Genomic DNA, 19,857 nt, shown 5'->3' with positions numbered 1-19,857 from the left:
TTAACTTATCGCTTGGCTCCATGGCAATCTCCTCCATTTGTGATTAGAAATATAAACACCACACAAGTTTGGATGGACTACACATCCTTGTGCTTCAGGGCATGAGGTAATTAGGAAGGCACTTCCTGGATGCGTGGATTGCCCCCCAGTTCTCCACTACAGGATTGCTTGCATCTGTGTGTGAAGCACTTGGTAATGGCTGCTCTCAGGTGGGACACTGAACTGGCCAGTTTGCTGCTCTGATACCAGATGGCAATTTCTATGTTCCTAAGTCTTTGGAGGATAAGACCCAAAGAAACACTGACTCCATGGAGGTCTTGGCAGCTCAAATAAAGGAGGAAATGTCTCATTCTCAGCCATTGTTTTTTTAGGTGTAAACATAATCCAGTTGGTTTTCTTTAACTAGCTGGATATGTCTTGTTTTTTAGGCTCATTAATCATTTGTTGCAAATTCATTAACATGGTTCAGTTTGGTGTGTGTGTGGTTTTTCTCCCCCCCTGCTTACTGTAGCACTTGGAAGTCAATTGGGCAGGCCTGACCAACCTCCTAGATGCCCCAGGAATTAGGTGAGTGTTCACTTTTTTCTTCTTTTTTTTCTCCCCCTTTAAAAAACAAACAGGCGGGGTGGGAGGTGGAGGGGGAATGGTCTAGAAATGAACCCCTTTCTCTAGAAACTGAGCCAAGGATTTTCAAGAACTATGTATCATAGGGGTTTATACTGTTGTCCATAACAATAGTATCTGTAAAATCTGAACTCAAACTCAAACTCTATTGCAGGCATCAGAATTGCTTTTCTACCATTTCATCACACTTGAGGCTCATGATGGAAGTATTACGGCTAGCCATCTCTCTTGTGCCAAGTCACAAAAGACACTGAGGCCATAACAAGGCCTACATTTAAAAAGCTGGCCTTCCTTTCTGCACCGCAAAAATGATTTTGCATTGATAGTTTATAAGGACAGATATCCAGAGTTAAGGGATTCGCATACTGTATTTTGAGGTGAACAAATATAAGCCACCTATCCTGGGCTTTGTGTACTCTATTGTAGTTTTCTTAATCATGGAATCTATTTTTTAATTAACAACAAAATGGCAGAAATTCCCCTGCTTTTCCCACAATGGGTTATTGACTCTTCAGATTCCCAAAAGAAACACAACAAAGTTGCCCCAGCCCTTCTCAAATACCGATTTGGTTGATTGTTTATACTTAAGTTACACAGTGAATGTGCACGTCTCTCTATTTGGCTCCACTACTCTGGATTTTCAAGCAGTTCATCAGGAACAAAGATGCATTTCCTACTTCTGAGTTCTTTCAGCTTAAGCAGAAGACTGTTCGTCACATGGAAAGGAAAAGTAACCTACCAATTGGTTACTCATGAGTCCTTCTTTTTAAACTAAAAATGATTTTTAGGGGCTGCTTTTCTATCTCCTCCTCTTCCTGCTGAAAAAGGCTTAGGACCAGATGGAGACACACTTGTGCATGTTGAGTAGCTGCTTACTCCACTGAGTCAAATGGGACTGTGCTGCTACTCAATGTGAGTAAAGGTATACAAGCCTTTTGATGTACAGTGGCAGAGAGCTCCTTTTGAGGCTAGAGCAGCTGTATGCCCTGGAGTTTACCCTGGGAGGAGATGCCCTTTTTAACTTGGGATCTAATCTCTTTTCCTTTCTGTTGCAAATTCTCTAAACCCTTGCAAGAAAGGCCTGTACATACTGCATACTTACAAGCAACAATTCATTTGGCTCGCTGCAAAATGCTGGAGCCTGACTGCTTTGCTCCTTCCTACTTCCCTTATAGTTAAATATAAACACTCTGTTGATCATGAAAGCTTTATGAACAAACATGCCTGGATGTGAAACATGCTGAAAGACTGGTTGAACCAGAACTCTTCCTTTAAATGACTCTCTGATTTATGGGGCAGAGTAAAGAAATACAAAATCCTGCCTAGTCATTTACTTGTTAAAAGCTACACATAGTTGGATTCAGGTCCATGCCAAAATTCACATGATTTCATAATCTTTCTGTTGATGGGGGTTTGGGCAGGAAATGATTGTCCTGTCATCAGACCCTCTTTGAGCCTGTGAGCTCTGCATTTGTACTTGGAAGGACATGGGATTTCAGCCTTCTGTTCTGGTCAAACTGTGCACCATGACCAGATCATGGAACAGCCTTATCCAGCATACTCCTCTTTTTACTAGCACTTTACTTCTCAATGGGATGAGGTCGGGAGGGAGTGGTGGTTGGGTTTTTTGTTCTGTTGGGGTTTTTTTTGTTTTTGTTTTAGTCTTTCCCCCTAATGTATCCTGCCCTGTAGGTACAGACCTGCTCATGCCAAATTGCTGTTCATTTAAAGCACTTCATTCACCATTAGTAAGTGGAGAGCACAATAGAGGGCCAAGTATGAGGCTAAAACTGAAAGATCAAAAAAAGCATTGATTTTATTGCATTTCATAAATTCCATAGGGTTTAAGGCCAGATCATTCTAGTCTAACCTGTATATCACAGGCCATTAAACTGCACCCAGTTACCCCTGTACTGAACCCAATAACTGGCTAAAGCATATCTTCCAGAAAGGCATCCAGTCTTGGTGGATTCTCCATGTTGTTGTGAGGTCTTCACATCATTTCCTTTGATAGTTTTGTTCCATTGGTTATTACCCTCACTGTTAAAAATGTGTGCCTTAAATTCAAATTGGAAATGTCTGGCTTCTGTTTCCAGACATTCGTTCTTAATATATAATGAAACCCAGCAAATTCCGCTCTGATGATTGATTAGCAGCCGTCATTTATTCCTAGAGACTTGCACATGAAGTGAACAATTGCTGCTACCTTGAGTCTGCAGCTCCTGTGATTTGATGGGATGCAAAGGATCTTTGTGCTCAGTAAAGATCACATGATCTGCTTGAAACCATTTTACTTTAAAAAGGTGACCGAGAAAGGGGGTTGGGGGAGCTTATGCCTTTTTGTTTTAATTCTTTATAACCTATAAAGACCAGAGTGCTTGGAGGAGACGTAGATTGTTCCATTGGTTAATCATCCTCCTGTTTTTTTTAACTTGACTGGCTTCAGCTTCCTATTTACAATCGTGTTCCTTCTTTTTTTTTTTTTTTTTATTGCTTATCAATAAATCTAGCTTGGGAAAGGACAGCACTGGACTCAAGACTCCAGTAATTTGCCTGCATCACAAAAAACCACCTCACAACTTGCTCACTTTCTTGGCAGTTTTAGCAGAGATACTAAGGGGTGAATGGAAGCTGAATTGCCTAAACATGGCTATTCCTTGAAGCGTATAGATTAAGACAAGCTGGTGGGGAAAGGTGGGAGAAGCTCATGTTATCACTGCACATGCAGTGCTTATTCTGGACATACATGGAGGGCTTCAGTCTTCAGGGCTGTTAGTGCAACAACTTTAATATAAGGAGAAGCTGGAGATCAAAGTCTAGACACGGGGGCTCTAACTGAAGTCACTGATGGCCTCATGCATGGATCCAAGGTCCAAAATTGTCATTTTATGCTGCTGTGAAGTTGTTACATTTTTTTAAGTTACTCCAAAATTGTGAAAACACTATGAACATGTGTATTCCTGAGGTAGTGCCAAAGATACCCCAGATTTGGACCTCTTGTTCCCCCCTCATCTCGTCCTGCCTCATCTTTTGTATCCTCTTGTTCATTATTTAGTCTGCTAAGGTCAAATTTCCAGCCAACCTTTGTAACTGCAAGATTTGGACGCACCGCACTGCAGTTGTGCATACAAATAGCCACTTTTATGCACAGTTCTGGATTTGCACATCCAACTCACTTATACATGTGCAAACATAAACTTTGAGCCCTTGCACACGCATAGCTGAATGAGCAAGATCACAGATAGGACTGAAATCTTGGTCCTTTCCTCCTTTGAGAGTTAAAGGCATTCTCTTTCAAGGCATGGGGAAGGCAGAATGATAACATTTGCGATGTCTTTTGTTGTAACTGAAGTCATGACCTATTTGTTTTTGTTTAAATTTTCCATTCAGTTCAATGTCAGACACAATAATCCAAGACCTGATTGCTGCCCGGCTGGTGTTGCCAAACAGAATCACAATTCCACTGAAAAAGAATATGAAAATTTCCCACCTGCGATTCCCTATCCCATATGTGAGTATGTTTTGAGCTGGATGACCTAATATATTGACACACAATCACCTGAATATGCTGTACGCTAAGACTGGAGGGGAAATGAGTTGTGTGCACAGCAGGTTTAATGCATCAACCTCTAAACTGTGGGAACTAGTATTGTTGACATGACCCCAGTTGACATTGTCCACCTACCAAAACTGGTTGAAGCATGATAGCAGGTATCTGCTCAGACAGTTCAGATTGAAAACACAAGTTACTGCAGTATTGAACTGCGGTGCAGTGCCTCAACTTTAGGGGAAAGCCTGCTCATACCATGTATAATACCAACCAATATTTCTCTCCCATTCATGTCTATTAAAACTGAATCAAGTCAGCTCAAACATGTAGGAGAAATCTGAGCCAATGCTGCTAAAGATGCTGGATACTGAATGAGGGCTGTGGTGGGTGAAAGGAGAGGTATTTGCCTATCTTGGGTATTTCTAGTGCACCCATCACAATGGTGTCTAGGTACTCTTAATCTCTGATCCCACACTGGGTTATATTTCAGCAATATCTTCTACATCGGGGAGTAGTCAATAGGTGGACTGTGGGCCAAATCTGGACTGCTGGCCAAATCTGGACTGCCAGATGCTTTTGAACGGCTCCTGAAATCTTTTTATTTACTTATTATTATTGTAGGGGTTCTTTTATTATTTTCTCTGGAGGATGGACCTTGACGATTCCTTTGACCAATAAATTTGGACCTTGACAAAAAATAGACTACCCGTGTTCTACATAGTCCTGTTCTGATCTTCATATAGTATCCCCAATAGTTTTAAGGTACAAAAGTAGATATTGGCAAGATATTCCTCTTGGTCTTTGTATATCCTGTACATACAGTAAATAAGTATTGTTTAAGAGATTAATCAATGATCTCCCTTACCAAGTAAAAGCTTTGGGTTAATGAAGGAATATGATGAATCTTCAGTTTGTGCTTCATTTATATGCTAACTCAGCAATTCTTTATTTAATAATGAAAGAGCTTAACTAACAGGTAGGAAGGCATAAAATCCCAAATCTTTTTACTAAATAAAATCATCTTACAGAAATTCATCCAAAACATTGTCAAATGCAAATCTCTTAAATATACTATAAATATTCTAGATATTGGGTGAGTAAGGAAAAATGGATAGGTGGCTGTTTTCCACCTATATGCAATCACCAAATGGAAGTTGAATGGCCACCTCTGCAACAACTAATCAAAAATATCATACCATCATGCCTTACCAGTGGATGCTATTTTTTGTCCTTTCAGGCTCTGGGAGAGGAGCACATCCTAAGAGGTCTGAGCATGCTCAGTTCCCAATGAAGTCAGTGGGAAATCAGGAGCTCTGCTCCTTGCAGCATCAGGCCCTTATTTACAATTGTGTGGTCGTGTAGTGTCAACCGGAGACCTTCCTTGCCCAATTATAACCATATGAAGATAGCCTACATTAGATTGTGCCTCAGTATAAACTGCTCTCTTCTAAGTAAATGAAATTACACATTAAAGATGTTTCCTGTTTTACATCTCAGTTATGTAAAATGTTCTGTATCAAAATACCATGGCAGTCTTGCTAAATGATGATTGGAATCAACGCCCGGAATAGCTCATTTTAAGAGGCAATGTATTGAGATTCTCAAGAGGCCTGTGTTTTCATGTTGATCTACAATGTCCTGTTTTGTTCAGGGAGTAGTCAGGGTTCATCTGCTAGAAGCTGAAAACCTTGTCCAGAAAGACCACTTCCGGGGGAAGTCTGACCCTTATGCTATTCTTCGAGTTGGCTTGGTGCAGTTCCGAAGCAAGACCATTCAACGAAATCTTAATCCCATCTGGAATGAAATGTCAGAGGTATAGAATCTATTGATCTTTCTAACCATATGAAGTTGTAATATTTGTCTTTATATGTGGATTATACTTGGTTTGGGCACTTTTTTTCTTCTGTCCTTCAATAAGTGCTTGGAAGGTATTGGGGAAAACACTTTTTTTTTTCAGAAGTAGAGGAAGTAACCAAGGGGACAGCCATTTTAGCCTTTATTCTGACCAACAGGGAGGAATGGGAAGCAAATCTAAAGATGGAAGGCAATTTCAGTGAACGTGATCATTAAGTGATAGATTTCATGATCCTAAGACAAGGAAGGAGTGAGGGCAGCAAAATAAGGACACTGGACTTCATAAAAAACAGACTTTAACAGACTCAGAAAACGTGTAGGTAAGGTCCCATGGGAAAAGGAGTTCAGGAGAGCTGGCAGTTTCTCAAGGGACAGTATTAAAGGCACAACTGCAAACTGTCCTGATGTGAAGAAAAGATGGGAAGAATAGTAAGACCAATATATGGCTCTATCAGGAGCTCTTTAATGACCTGAAAATTGAAAAGGAATCCTACAAAAAATTGGAAACATGGACAAATTGCTAAGGCTGAGTACAAAAGAGTAGCACAAGTAGGTAGGGACAAAAAGAGAGAGGCTAAGGCACAAAATGGGTTACAACTAGCCATAGGCAATAAGAAGAGGTTTTATTAATGTTAGGAGCAAGAAAAAGACAAAGGAAAGTTGTAGTGAGGAAGGAGAGCTAATAACTGATGACCTCAAGAATGCTGAGGTGTTTAATGCCCATTTTATTTCTCTTCACTGAAAAGGTTAGTGATGACCACGTACTCAGTACAATTAACATTATCAGTGAGAGAGGTGGAATGCAAGCCGAAATAGGGAAAGAACATGGTAGACTATTGATAAAATAGATGTATTCGAGTTGGCAGGGTCTGATGAAATTCATCCTAGAGTACTTAACGAACTAGCTGAAGCATTCTCCATTATCTTTGAGAATTCATGGAGGACTGGGGAGGTCCCAGAGGACTGGAGAAGGGCAAACATAGTACCTGTCTTTAAAAAGAGGATTCGGGGTACTATAGACCAGTCAGCCTAACTTTGATACCTGGAAAGATAATGGAACAAATTGTTTGATAATCAGTTTTATAAGAACCTAGATGATGTTGATGATAGGGCTATAAGGAATAGCCCGTATGGATTTGTCGAGAACAAACCATGCCAAACCAAGTTTCCTCCTTTGATCTTTTGGCCTGCTGGATCAGGGGAAGCAGTAGATGTCAAATGAGGGGCGTTTATCTTGATTTTTAGAAAGGCTTTTGACACAGTCCCATATGACATTTTTCTAAGCAAACTAGAGAAATGTGGTCTGGATGAAATTACTACAAAGTGGGTGCATAACTGTTTGAAAAATGGTATGCAGAGTAGTTATCAATGGCTTGCTGTCATACTGGGAGGACATATCTAGTGGGGCCCTGTGGGGGTCAATCCAGGGTCTGGTACTAACCAATATTTTCATTAATCACTTGGACAATGGAGTGGAAATTGTATTTATAAAATCTGCAGATGACACCAAGCTGGGAGGGGTTGTAAGCACTTTGGAGGACTGGATTAGAATATAAAATAAACTTGATAAATTGGAGAATTGGTCTGTAATCAACAAGAGGAAATTCAAAGTACTTCCCCCTAGAAAGGAAAAATCAAATGCACAACTACAAAATGGGGAATAACTGGTTAGATGACAATCCTGTAGAAAAGGATCGGGGGATTCTAGTAGTTCTCAAATTGAATGAGTCAATGTGATAGTTGTGAGAGACCCAAATATTTTGGAATGTATTAACAGGAGTGTTGTATGTAAGACATGGGAGGTAATTGTCCTGCTCTGCTTAGCACTGGTGAGGCCTCCGCTATGTCCAAATCTGGGCACCACGTTTTAAAAAGAGACGTGGACAAATTGGAGAGAGTCCTAGGAGAGCAACAAAAAATAATAAAAGGTTTAGAAAACCTGACCTATGAGGAAAGGTTTAAAAAAAAAAAAAAAAAACTTTGGCATACTGAGTCTTCAGAAAAGAAGACTGGGGAGAGACCCTGATAATCATCTTCAAATATGTTAAGGTCTGTTACAAAGAGGATGAGGATCAGTTGTTCTTGGTGTTCGCTGAAGGTAGGATAAGAAGCAATGAGTTTAATCTGCAGCAGGGGAGATTTTAGAAAGTGAAACCCTTTCTAACTGTAAGGGTAGTTGAGCTCTGGAATAAGTTTCCAAGAGAGGTTGTGGAATCCCAATCGCTGGAGATTTTAAAGAATATCTTAGGCAAACACCTGTCAGGGATGCTGTAAGTTTACTTGGTCCTGCCTCAGTGCAGGGGGTTGGTCTTGATGATTTCTTAAGGTCCCTTCCAGCCCTACATTTCTATGATTCTGTGATTTCCCCTAGTCTATCTGTTCCAATACACTTAGGCTATTTTTATGTTACCAACTGAAATGACAAGTTAACTAGTATCTTCAGAACCCCTTAATCAAATGAGCAGATGTTTGCCCTGCAAACTTGACCCTGGTCCCTGAACTAACAGATCAGCTTGAAAACGGATTATATGTATGTGGATTTTAGACAAGGTGCAAACACGTCATGCTTATACTGACCCTGCATTAGCGCATATATTTCCTCAATATACCCTGAGAAATGCTGCATTCTTGTCACTAGCCTGAGTCTTTTAATGTGGCCTGTGAATGTTTGTCTGTCTGTCTCTGTAAATCCTATGACTCTTTCTCTTTCCACCCTTGCAGTTTGTTGTTCATGAAGTGCCTGGTCAGGACTTAGAAGTGGACTTGTATGATGAAGATCCAGATAAAGATGACTTTCTGGGCAGGTGATACACATAATTTCCTATTTTTTTCCCCTCTTTTCAATAGTACATGCATGATCAATTTTTAAAAAGCAGTCCCCTGTAAGAATAAAGGCATAGACAGTTCAGTGGTGGTTGCTCAGTGGGAGATGTAAACCTTATGAGAAACGTAGTTGCTTCTTGTAAAATAACTTTGGTGGGTGGAGCCTTCCTCCTCTAGGTTTCTAGTTCTAATCCATCCCAGACTAATCATGATGATGAAGTCCCTACACTACCCAGCTGTCCAATCACTGATGTATGTGAAACTAATGTGATGCTCTCAGTCAGGTTCCTAACAAAGAGGGGTCCCGGTCATAAAAACAACCACTGCAGTTGGCACTTGATTTTTGTTTTTTTGCCTTCCTAGAAGAGACCAAGAATCTGAAATGAGCCTGAGCTCTGCATGCCAGGATTGAAGGGCAAACTTGCATTGCTATTTCATGAGCTGTACCTGTCCTGTGGACAGACAGGATTATCAACATGGCATTCTTAGATAGCAGCACATTAGGGGAAGCTTTGCAGAACACAATTGAGAAGAACCAAATCCCACCTACCTAAGTACAGTATATCAGAGCTGGCTTCTTAAAAAGAGGTGCTTTACATTTATGAAGCACTTCAAAACATACTACTCAATTTGCCACCACCCAAAAATGGCATGCGACCAAGACCCAAAATAAGGTGTTTGTATTCATTTTGATGGAATGAATGGCCCAAAGAGTTCAAGGTATTAACATAAGCCTGTCACTGTCCAACATGAAACAAGGTTCGGGGTTTGGTATACAGAACTTAACCTGCTTACAACCATGGCACAAACACCATTAAAAAATCTTTTTAACTTTTTTTTATTGAAGATACTGAAAAGGAAAAATCATTAAAGCACTTGAAATGGGAAGTATTAGCTAAGGGTTTCTTAACATCCCATATTCGTTCTCGTATTCGTTCTCTCTCTAGCTGGATAGTTTGTAGAGAAACACCCCACCCCTCCCCCCATTTGACAGTATTAAAAATGATGCTCCTTTTTCCTAAAAGGACAGATATTACATTAATTGACATGGGCTGGAGCCATTACTGCTGTTTAAAGCCCGATCCCATTTCCTAGAAGACAAAACGAGGGGGGTACGCACCCACGGTTTGGGGGGAGAATATCAAAGAAGACACCTCTTTTGTCTTTTGGTGTTGACTTTCTCACTGCTGGAGAAACGCAGGCAAGGCACGTGTCCTTTATTAGCCACTCTGAGGCCTCACAAACTCGCATCCGGCTGTTTAGGAGGTTGACGTTAGCTGCCTTTCTGGTCACAGGTTTACAGCAGTGTTGCAAAATATACAGTCATGGCCAGCTAAGCCAGACTGTCCTGAGACAGGAGGAAAAAGGAGTAAGATAAGAAATAAGGTGGGGAAGGAACAGAACCATGTGTGTCACTGTCAGACAGAAAGACAGTCTCCCATCTCGGGTGGTGGGTTGGTATTTAGCCAGAGCCAGCAGAGGTGGCAATGTCATCTGGGCTCCTCTCTCTGGCACAGTGATGATGGCATATATCACATTGGTGGATGTGCAGGTGAACGAGCCTCTGATCCACCTGCACATCCACCAATGTGATATATGCCATCATGTGCCAGCAATGCCCCTCTGCCATGTACATTGGTCAAACTGGACAGTCTCTACGTAAAAGAATAAATGGACACAAATCAGATGTCAAGAATTATAACATTCATAAACCAGTCGGAGAACACTTCAATCTCTCTGGTCACGCAATCACAGACATGAAGGTCGCTATCTTAAAACAAAAAAACTTCAAATCCAGACTCCAGCGAGAAACTGCTGAATTGGAATTCATTTGCAAATTGGATACTATTAATTTAGGCTTAAATAGAGACTTGGAGTGGCTAAGTCATTATGCAAGGTAGCCTGTTTCCTCTTGTTTTTTCCTACCCCCGCCCCAGATGTTGTGGTTTAACTTGGATTTAAACTTGAAGAGTGGTCAGTTTGGATGAGCTATTACCAGCAGGAGAGTGAGTTTGTGTGTGTATGGGGGTGGGGGGGATGTGAGAAAACCTAGATTTGTGCAGGAAATAGCCCAACTTGATTGTCATGCACATTGTGTAAAGAGTTGTCACTTTGGATGGGCTATCACCAGCAGGAGAGTGAATTTGTGTGGGGGGGTGGAGGGTGAGAAAACCTGGATTTGTGCTGGAAATGGCCCACCTGATGATCACTTTAGATAAGCTATTACCAGCAGGACAGTGGGGTGGGAGTAGGTATTGTTTCATATTCTCTGTGTATATATAAAGTCTGCTGCAGTTTCCACGATATGCATCTGATGAAGTGAGCTGTAGCTCACAAAAGCTTATGCTCTAATAAATTGGTTAGTCTCTAAGGTGCCACAAGTACTCCTTTTCTTTTTGCGAATACAGACTAACACGGCTGTTACTCTGAAACCTGTCAAAAGAAAAAGATGGTGGTGGTTTCCAGTTCCACACTTTTCTTATTTACCAGGCATGATCTCAAGAGTCCTTGAATTCTATAAATAGGCCTTTCTGTTTATTATAATTCAGTCTGTCTCCCATTTTCACATTTTTTCCCATCAACATTTGTTATAGTGTGACATTTTATCAACTTTCACTAACAGTTAAGCTAACAATTAGAGTATATTTGTAGGCCCAATTATTACTACTGAGAGATGCACAAATTTATTCATGCAGGAAACTTAACATTGAGGGATTAATTCCTTTAGTCCAAATAACTGTCTCTAAACCACCTTCTTTAAAAAAAATAAAAATTATTTGATTGTGATGCAAATATCTCTGAGCTCTAAAAGTGATGGGCCCTCGAATTTGTGTGGAACATCGGTAATGGACTAAAATAAGTGGTGATTCCTAAAATGAAGAACACTTGAGCAATTCAAAGGGCCCTTCAGATGTGTTTTATAAGCATTTCCACAGGGAGAAGATTCATAAAAGCCAAGCATGTTCAGTTACACATGCTGAGGGTAACGTGTAGCTTTTGTCCATACAAGAATATTTCCCGAAACAGATCTATAATGGAATCCATGTCTTGTCCATTAATTATAATATGCTGTTCACCAAAACATACAATGTAGTAATGGATATTGTCACATGTTCACTTTTTGTCTTGCAGCTTACTTATAAACCTTGCTGATGTAATGAATGACAGAATTGTTGATGAGGTAAAAATTTGATCTGTTTCCAAATGTTCTAATATGGATCTTGCACATTCAGTGATGTTTCTGCACACTTGCGACTTGTTAGTTATTTTAATAGTTTTATTACAGGAAAGAGAAGTGACAGCTGGTTACTGTTGCTCATAAAACTTGAAATACCCAAAGGAATGGCTTTTCAGTTAAACTGGCAACTCCTGCCAGCACAGTACAAACTCAAGTGCTATTTTGCATTTGTGTTGCATATGCAGAGTGTGTCCTGAATGTTTGTTTGTACAATTCTCTAAATAAATCTTAGTTCAAAATTTCTTCCTAGGCAAAGAAACAATAAATTATACTATGACACTTTTTTGTTCTGGAATCCAGCACAATGCAGAGATTGCTGCCACCAGTTTCCAGTCCTTATTGGTATTGTTAATTCCATATGATGATCAGTATCTTATTCAATGTGTTAATGTTTCAAGTCTTTGTTTCTAAATACACTTAATTAGGTCAGTTTATGCATAAATTCAAGCTCAAAGTGCAATTTAAATTGGCACTTGTACATAATTCACAGTATGATTGCAACACAGAATGTGTCTTTCTGCAAACAGTTCTCAGGTTGTTTTTTATTCTCTTCACTTAGTGGTTTCCCTTAAGTAAGACTGCAAGTGGACACTTGCATTTAAAGCTCGAGTGGCTTTCATTAGTAACTGACCAAGAAAAACTACATGAGGTGAGTTTTATTTGTTTCAGGTATTCCGACATTATAGATCAGTCTGATAGGCTCCTTTGCAGAGTAATATGACCCAACTATGAAACAGAAGTAATCTATCTGGAGTTTATATTTGTTTGACAGAGCTTAGATATGAACTTTCCCCTAGACTGAATTTGTTTACCTCAAGAGAGCTCATCTAATTCCGGATTAGGTTAAAATAAGGAAAAAGATGCAACCCTTCTTACTTTTTAAAAAGAAGTGTTGCATTTGACAGCAGTGACCCAATAATCTCTCTTCTCCCCGCTTCCTTCTGCCACCCCCAAATCACCAATATATCTGAGCCCCTGCACATAGCGTAAACCAACTTCCAACAGTGAAACTAGTTTGGGGCTGTGGCTATAGAACACTGTAGTAGTACTCTTTTTTTTTTTCAGTGGGCTAGTTTGCATCACTCTCTTTAAGTGTTCCCTCTTGCCACAGTTCAACCAATAGAGATGGACATGCCCAAGTATAAAGCAAAGCACATGCTTACGTGCCTTGCTGAATGAGGGGCTCAGTTCTCTAGTAAAGGAATTGCATAGCACTGAGGTCGTGACGTTTAAGACTAAACCCTAATTGGCCACACTTTCGCTATACGTTTTTTGAGAAGTTGAGTCACTTTGAACCTTTCAACTTCATTTTAAATTGTGTTAAAATGATATTACAATTGTAATTAGAGACATGCTACGCATCTTAAAACTTCCATCACCACTGACTGGATTGACTTGATCATGTTATCTCACTAATGTGTATATTTTGTGCCTAATATATTTAGATGTGCACATGGCAAATCTGACAAGGAAAGACATCTAGATAATGTGGACCTCAAATTGATAATGTTCAAACATGGAGAACAGAACCTTGCTGGCCCTGGAGTCATATAATGTCCTTAGGTTAATCTAAACCTTGATGACATGGCAATGAATGAGTGATACAAGTCACTCCAGTTGTATTTGGCTGTTGGCCACATCCAGTTTCTCCCTAGTCACTAATTTCATCAGGCTACAGTCATCTGACCTGAACGCCACTTGTCTTGAAACAAATATGTTCTGGAACATAATTTGTGCACCCAGATTCATAATTCTCCTCACTTCCACTCTGCTTTTGGGGTGCAGATCTAACTGTATGTGAAACCATCTTGCTCCCATTAACTTCAGTGACAAAACTGCATTTGAGTGGGAGCAGGATTGGCGCGTACAATGCTGTGGTTTCCGCTCGTGTGACCTCAATCCTTTTTGAACAGTTAGACGTTGAGTTGCATGCCCCTAAATGCCAGTTTTTAGGAGCAAGTTGAAAAGTTGTTTGTTTCAGTCTAGCAACTCATGTCTTAGTAGGTACCCTATGCATTTGCGTTCTACCATGGCTTTGTCCCTGATAAGTTTTGTTTTTGTTTGCTGATCTTCACAGGATAAGAATGGTCTAGCCACAGCATTGTTAATCGTCTATTTGGACAGTGCTTGCAACCTTCCAGTAAGTACAGAAGTAACAAGCAGCCTATGCTTCTAATGTTTTTTAAAAAGTAGCACTAACTATTGTAAAATATATTCTCCACTGATACAGAAAAATCACTTTGAATACTCAAATGGTGAATATGGTGCAAAGAAGTTAAACCAGAAATACCTCAAGGTAAATGCATATATTTTCTCAACACCCCATAAAAACACATGCTGCATTACACAATATTTAACAGGTTGGGCTGGTTTCCACTAAAGGAAAACATTTCAAACATCTCCTTAATTGGAGTCTGAATAACCATTGTTCTCTACATCAGTGGACAGAGCCAGCCCTGGTATAACTCCATTAGCTCCATCAATGGATACAGCCTGCTGCTTTTCTGTGATTTCATTTTGACTCTCTGTAAGTGAGGGAATGTGAAACAATAGAATACTCAACTACATTCTTACCAAAAAAAACCCAACCCCACCATCTTACACAATAAGAGAACCCAGCCATTGGACTAATTCCTATCCTCATCTTCACAGCTGTAAGGCTAGTCTTATGGTGTCCTTGCAGTTCAATCTCTGCAAATGCCCATCCTTCCAAAATGGGTTAACAGTCATCTTTTTTTTTTCTCAGAAATGGTCACTGACTTCCTGTCTGCTTTAAAATCTAGTACAACCCCTTTCTCTTAGTATTCTCTTAGCTACCCTACCGTATTGAGCTCCTCCTTCTTTTCCCTTCCACTTATTCCCTGTACTCTTCAAATGTTGTTGTGTGTCTGTAAAGCACCTACCTCTCTTGGCTTTCTGTAATCAGACCAGGACACGTCGCCAGCTATACCCGCTTACTCTTCTTTCAAACCAACTGTATATCCATCCCACAGGATCTTGAGTTAATCCCATTTCTGATCGGTTGACCTGAGGTGTGCTGAATTACACAACATAGACAATAAGATTTCTACATTACTGTGCCCGTTGGATTCAATCTTGCTCGCCTTCAGGATCACTCCGAGGCTATTTTTGTTGTTGTCATACACTTGGGGAAAGGAGAATTGAGTCCTATCTATCTTCTCGACCCACCCATCTTATTTTGGTCATTCAACAGTGGGCAGTAGATCCCTTTTTTCCTATGTTTGTTTATTACCTATACCAGAGTTGCTCAATGACCTGTCTGTGGACACAGGGAAGGCAGCAAGCTGGTTCCTGATAACAAAAAGGTTGAGAAACACTGACCTATACTACAACAAGTAGGGAAATCTTGCACAGCCTTTCAATAGGAGTCCAAACAGGATCCTATGGGTGTTCCTCAGCATCAGGGAGAGGTTGTTGATGTGAGGGATATATTGTTTCCTTAATAGTACCACTGTAGGCTTTTTGAGTGAGAAACGATAGCCCATGGGGGCCTGTGGGTTTTTTCCTCTCTTTGCTGGAGGCTGCTGCTGGGGGCTCAGCGTTTCCCAATAGAGGATAGTTCCTTCCGAGGATGGGTAAGTGCATCTTGTCATGAAGTTTCAAGGGCTGGCCCTCTAGCTGCGTACACAATGAATCCAGATTCTAGGAAAATCCCTATGCTGGGGCCTGAGCTTCAGTGAATTGTGGGTAGCTTATGAATGTGGGAATCTTTGCTGAGGGGAAGAATCTTTATCTGTTTTTATTTTTCTCCCCACTTCTACATTAATAGCTGCCATCTATTTATATCCAGAATGCACAACAGTTTGGCTTAAATCTGAAACTTGGACAGCGGAAGATCAAAATATAGTTTTTAAGTTGTAGCAGCAAGCCATGCAAATCCAATACTTAAAAGTTACTTAAAAATGGTCCAGAATGTAACTTACGTTTATGTTCAAACTAGCACATGATTTGGCTGACACTTTTGTACCATTTTTCATTCCTTACTGCATATGCGCCTTCCCATGCAGACAGCTACTCAGTTCATGCTGAACTGACAAAGTTGGATAAGGTGGTGCAAAAATATCTGAGCAGTATCTGGTGCAAGAAGGTGGCCAGGCTACTTGTTGGTAACCATCCTCTTTAGGGGGGAAACCCCAAAATAGCGAAGAGTTTTCTGTTAAATATTTAGAGTGGGATTTAGGAGATCTGGCTGCTTATTTCCTATTAATTTTAATGGAAATAGGTTGCCCAAATCTCAGCTTGAAAGTTAAACGTCAAGTTAGGGTTGCTTTTTTTCCTCCCAGCTGAATATTGCAGATTAGCTAAAGCAGAAATGGCTTTGTATTGCTGGCTGAAAATGACTAATAACTGTCTTCTCCCCTTCTATTAAAAAATGGGGAAACAGAAGATGGACCAAGACCCTTCCTCCTACGTCCAGCTCACAGTGGGTAACAAAATTCAGAAAAGCAAGGTGAGAGGCTGTTGAATCCTTTGGTTTGTCTTAAAACATTACTTTTTACATGAAGCTATTTTGATGCTTAGCTGACTTTCAGAAAAAGTAACTAGTGAAAGTGATCCATCAGTTATATACATGAAAACAGCTTTATGGCATATAGATTACATATAGAAGGACTGCACTACTTCAAGCATGGCTTTAGGTTTGTATTTCAAGTAAAGCTTGAATTTAGAGGTAGCAATTTGTTTTTAGCATCTGCTGTACAGACACATTTTATGTGGTGATTGACAGGTCACGTGGGCCAATACAAGCTTGTTTCCAGAACACAGTGGCTTGCCAAACTTTTTCATCATGTGGCTCGCGTCTCTGTAGTGTGGTCATCGCATGGACTACATCCCTTCCCTCTGGTGTCAGGCTGGTATCTGCCCCTGTCATCAGAATAAATTCTCCTCCCAATTATATCTAAAACAAATTCCCATCACAGTTTTTTTTTCTTTCACCCTCAGCCAAATTAAAATGAATCTCTTCCCACTCCCCTCCTGGATCATTTTCCTCTTTACAATAAAAATCCACTTGCAAGGAGTTTCTTTTCCTCAGTTAATCAGTTCTCACCCTGACAAACATAATAAATACCTGCTCAAGTCAGTCCTTCCCTCCCATTAACTCCATTCGACTTGCTACCCTACAGTCACTTTTATTACAAATACATTTCTCTCACCTCCCAGACAAATTGGAGTGAATCCTATTCCCCATGCACACAAGCTCAATTTGCCTGCACTGAAACTCAAATATTCTCCCGTTATGCCCGTTCCATCCGCCCCCCCCCAAAGAAATTTGGTTTTACCCTAATCCTTGCCCCTTCAGATGCCTGCAGCCCCTTCCTAGGTTCTCACTTCAGTTGTCTTCCGCCCCTCTCCCCGCAACTAATTCTCCCTTCTCGTAGGTCCTTGGTGCTCCCATCCCCAGCCAGCGAGCCCTTCTGGCAGTACTCTGGGGTTGGCAGAGGCAGCTCTCTTTGCTTCTGAAATAGTCACACACAAGGGGTTAGAACCTGCAACATCACATACAGACCACTGGGTGGGCTTCTGTGCATTCCAGCCTGAGAATCTCTGCTTCAGCCTCTCTATCCTTCATTTCTACCTGCTGTACCTAGTGGAATTCAGAGCTGGTGACTGACTGGAAGCCGCTTCCTGTACTCTGTGTGCTTCCATTTGGAAGCAACTAGTTTCCTTTTTATTTTGAAAGGCAGAGAAGAATCCTTATGATGCAGGTCGTGGGAACACTAGTCAGAGCCGATTATAACCCGACTGACCTGTCTTGGCACTTACATGTTCTGCAGAACTTGTTCTGGCTTTGCCAGCCAGTGACCTTGTTTCTGTGCACTTGTCTGACTTGGGAATTGCACTGTCTTTATAGCTTGGATGTAGCATCTTTTGGATAAAACAACCACAGTAGAGGGATTTCCAATCCTACATCATTGTCCTATGTCTGTGTATAAGTCCTAATAAACACTTGGACAAGAACAAAAAGCTAAAATACCACAATCCTCTTCTCTTTCTACAGACCTGCAACTTCAGTAAAGATCCTGTGTGGGGACAGGCTTTCACGTTTTTCGTCCACAGTGCACAGTCCCAGTCGCTTCATTTGGAGGTGAAAACGGGTGTTCTTCCTTTGCCTTCTCTGAATTTATAGTCTGTCTTTGCCTATTTACAGTGGATGTGATGCAGCCTTGATTCAGCTTCACTCTGCATGCCTGCTGGGATTTGTTTGAGCTGGAACACAGTCTGTGGACTTGTGTGCTCCCTTTACGGGGAGAAGGACTGAAGGATTAATGAATTCTCCAGCCCCTGCAGAAATCTCAGTTTCTGTGGGGGGGGGTCTCCCCAGTCACAGAGAGATGTGCGGGATTTGCCCTTAAAATGCTTTAACTGGTTGTGCTTTCTGGAATGTTGGCCTGGCCTGTCTGAATGCATCCATATTCAATAGTAGGCCCTACAATTAACAAACGCCTTCTTTCCACATTTTGGTCCGTTAGGTTATTCCAAACGTCTAGCTTTGCTGTATACATAATACATACATACCATCTTGCCTTCTAATAAAAACCTCCTCTTTCCAGATAAAAGATAAGGATCAGGAGAATGCACTGGGAACCTTGGTTGTATCTCTCTCCCACTTGCTAAAGGATTCTGAGATGACTCTTGATCAGAAATTTCAGCTGGATCATTCTGGTTTAGACAGTTTTATTAAGATGAAACTTGTATTGCGGGTATGTTGTTCCTCTTTCATATACTTTTTTTTACTCTGATTTCCCCAGAAGAAGCCTTACCGAAATAAACCTATAAATCTCTACTCCACGGCCTGTGTAGATACATTTTTTAAAAATCTGTACATCCCAACAAATGCAACAAACTGCTAGCAGTTATGAAATTATATGCTCAGATTTAACTGCAACTCAACAGAAACTACATTAATCTGTCCTGGAGGATAACACCCAAACTAAACTGATTGTATTTCCTAACTTAGTCATTGCAAACAAATACAAGAACTACATCAGATTGAACTCACGTACTGTGTGCCCTACCCAATAGGATAGGATTTTTTTTTACAAACCGTTGCCAAGTGTTTTCTTAAATAGACACACCCTGTTTACTTTATCATTTAGCTGCAAGACTTGTGTGTGCAAAATGATGTAGCAGTAGTAGCTGCCCTATAGTTAAGATTGAAGCTAGCTTCTCATTGTAAGCCTGATTTCTCCCCCTTACTTCCCTTAAAAGAAACTGGTCCTTCTGAAATTTGGTATGCTGCATTTCATCCCAGTTAGAGCATGTGTTCGTCTCGTGTATTGTCCTCTTCTCTCCTGGGGGGAGAGGGGAAAAACTGGTAAAAGTCAAGAGTTTTGAAGGTATGGGCCAATGGTGTGTGTGTGTGTTTGTTTCTTGTTTTGTTTTTTAAACCTACAGTTAGGCTGCTAAAATGAATATTTAAACACCTAAATAAGTGACCTGATTTCAAAAGTGCTGAACACCCATGAGCCCCAGTGGCAGTTTAGGCCACTTATATAAAGGCCTTTGAATTTGCATTTGGTAACCTAACCCTAAACGCTTCCTCTCCCTGCCCCAATATTGGCCATGGTGTTTTGAACATTTTTTTCCTAACCTCTGTTGGGCCCGCTGGCCACCTTTCCCAGCAGGAATCGGGGTGCTATAATGCTAGTAGGTACACACATGCACAGCAAGCGATTAGTCCCTACCCCAAAGCTTCCAATTTCAATAGAGAAGATAGGAAGCAGATTCCCATTTTCCAGATGGGGGA

The 19,857-nt window shown here is 40.7% G+C and overlaps 2 protein-coding genes across 5 annotated transcripts in view; one reads left to right on the top strand and one right to left on the bottom strand.

Moving 5' to 3' along the window:
* The window catches only part of ESYT3 (extended synaptotagmin 3), a 59,862-nt gene that overhangs the window by 32,070 nt on the left and 7,935 nt on the right, over positions 1-19,857 (top strand). For both annotated transcript variants that reach the window (XM_084642533.1, XM_084642532.1), the window contains exons 7-17: positions 512-567; positions 4,015-4,135; positions 5,826-5,987; positions 8,750-8,832; positions 11,984-12,032; positions 12,649-12,738; positions 14,167-14,229; positions 14,320-14,385; positions 16,495-16,560; positions 18,109-18,195; positions 18,662-18,811. In XM_084642533.1, coding sequence (XP_084498659.1) covers positions 512-567; positions 4,015-4,135; positions 5,826-5,987; positions 8,750-8,832; positions 11,984-12,032; positions 12,649-12,738; positions 14,167-14,229; positions 14,320-14,385; positions 16,495-16,560; positions 18,109-18,195; positions 18,662-18,811 — 993 coding nt within the window. The remainder of the gene's footprint in view (positions 1-511; positions 568-4,014; positions 4,136-5,825; positions 5,988-8,749; positions 8,833-11,983; positions 12,033-12,648; positions 12,739-14,166; positions 14,230-14,319; positions 14,386-16,494; positions 16,561-18,108; positions 18,196-18,661; positions 18,812-19,857) is intronic.
* CEP70 (centrosomal protein 70) overlaps positions 9,733-19,857 on the bottom strand; it is a 40,303-nt gene continuing 30,178 nt past the window's right edge. Inside the window, exon 20 of one of the 3 annotated variants that reach the window (XR_014713487.1) lies at positions 9,733-10,199. The gene's annotated coding sequence lies outside the window, so the exon portion shown is untranslated. Of the gene's footprint in view, positions 10,200-19,386; positions 19,403-19,857 lie in introns of those variants that run through there. The other 2 variants (XR_014713488.1, XR_014713489.1) reach the window with 2 other exon arrangements.

The sequence above is a fragment of the Lepidochelys olivacea genome, assembly GCF_965140295.1.
Source record: "Lepidochelys olivacea isolate rLepOli2 genome assembly, chromosome: 11".
NCBI classification, from domain to species: Eukaryota; Metazoa; Chordata; order Testudines; family Cheloniidae; genus Lepidochelys; species Lepidochelys olivacea.
The sequence above is the reverse complement of the archived record's forward strand: the minus strand, read 5'-3'. Positions and strand labels throughout refer to the sequence as shown.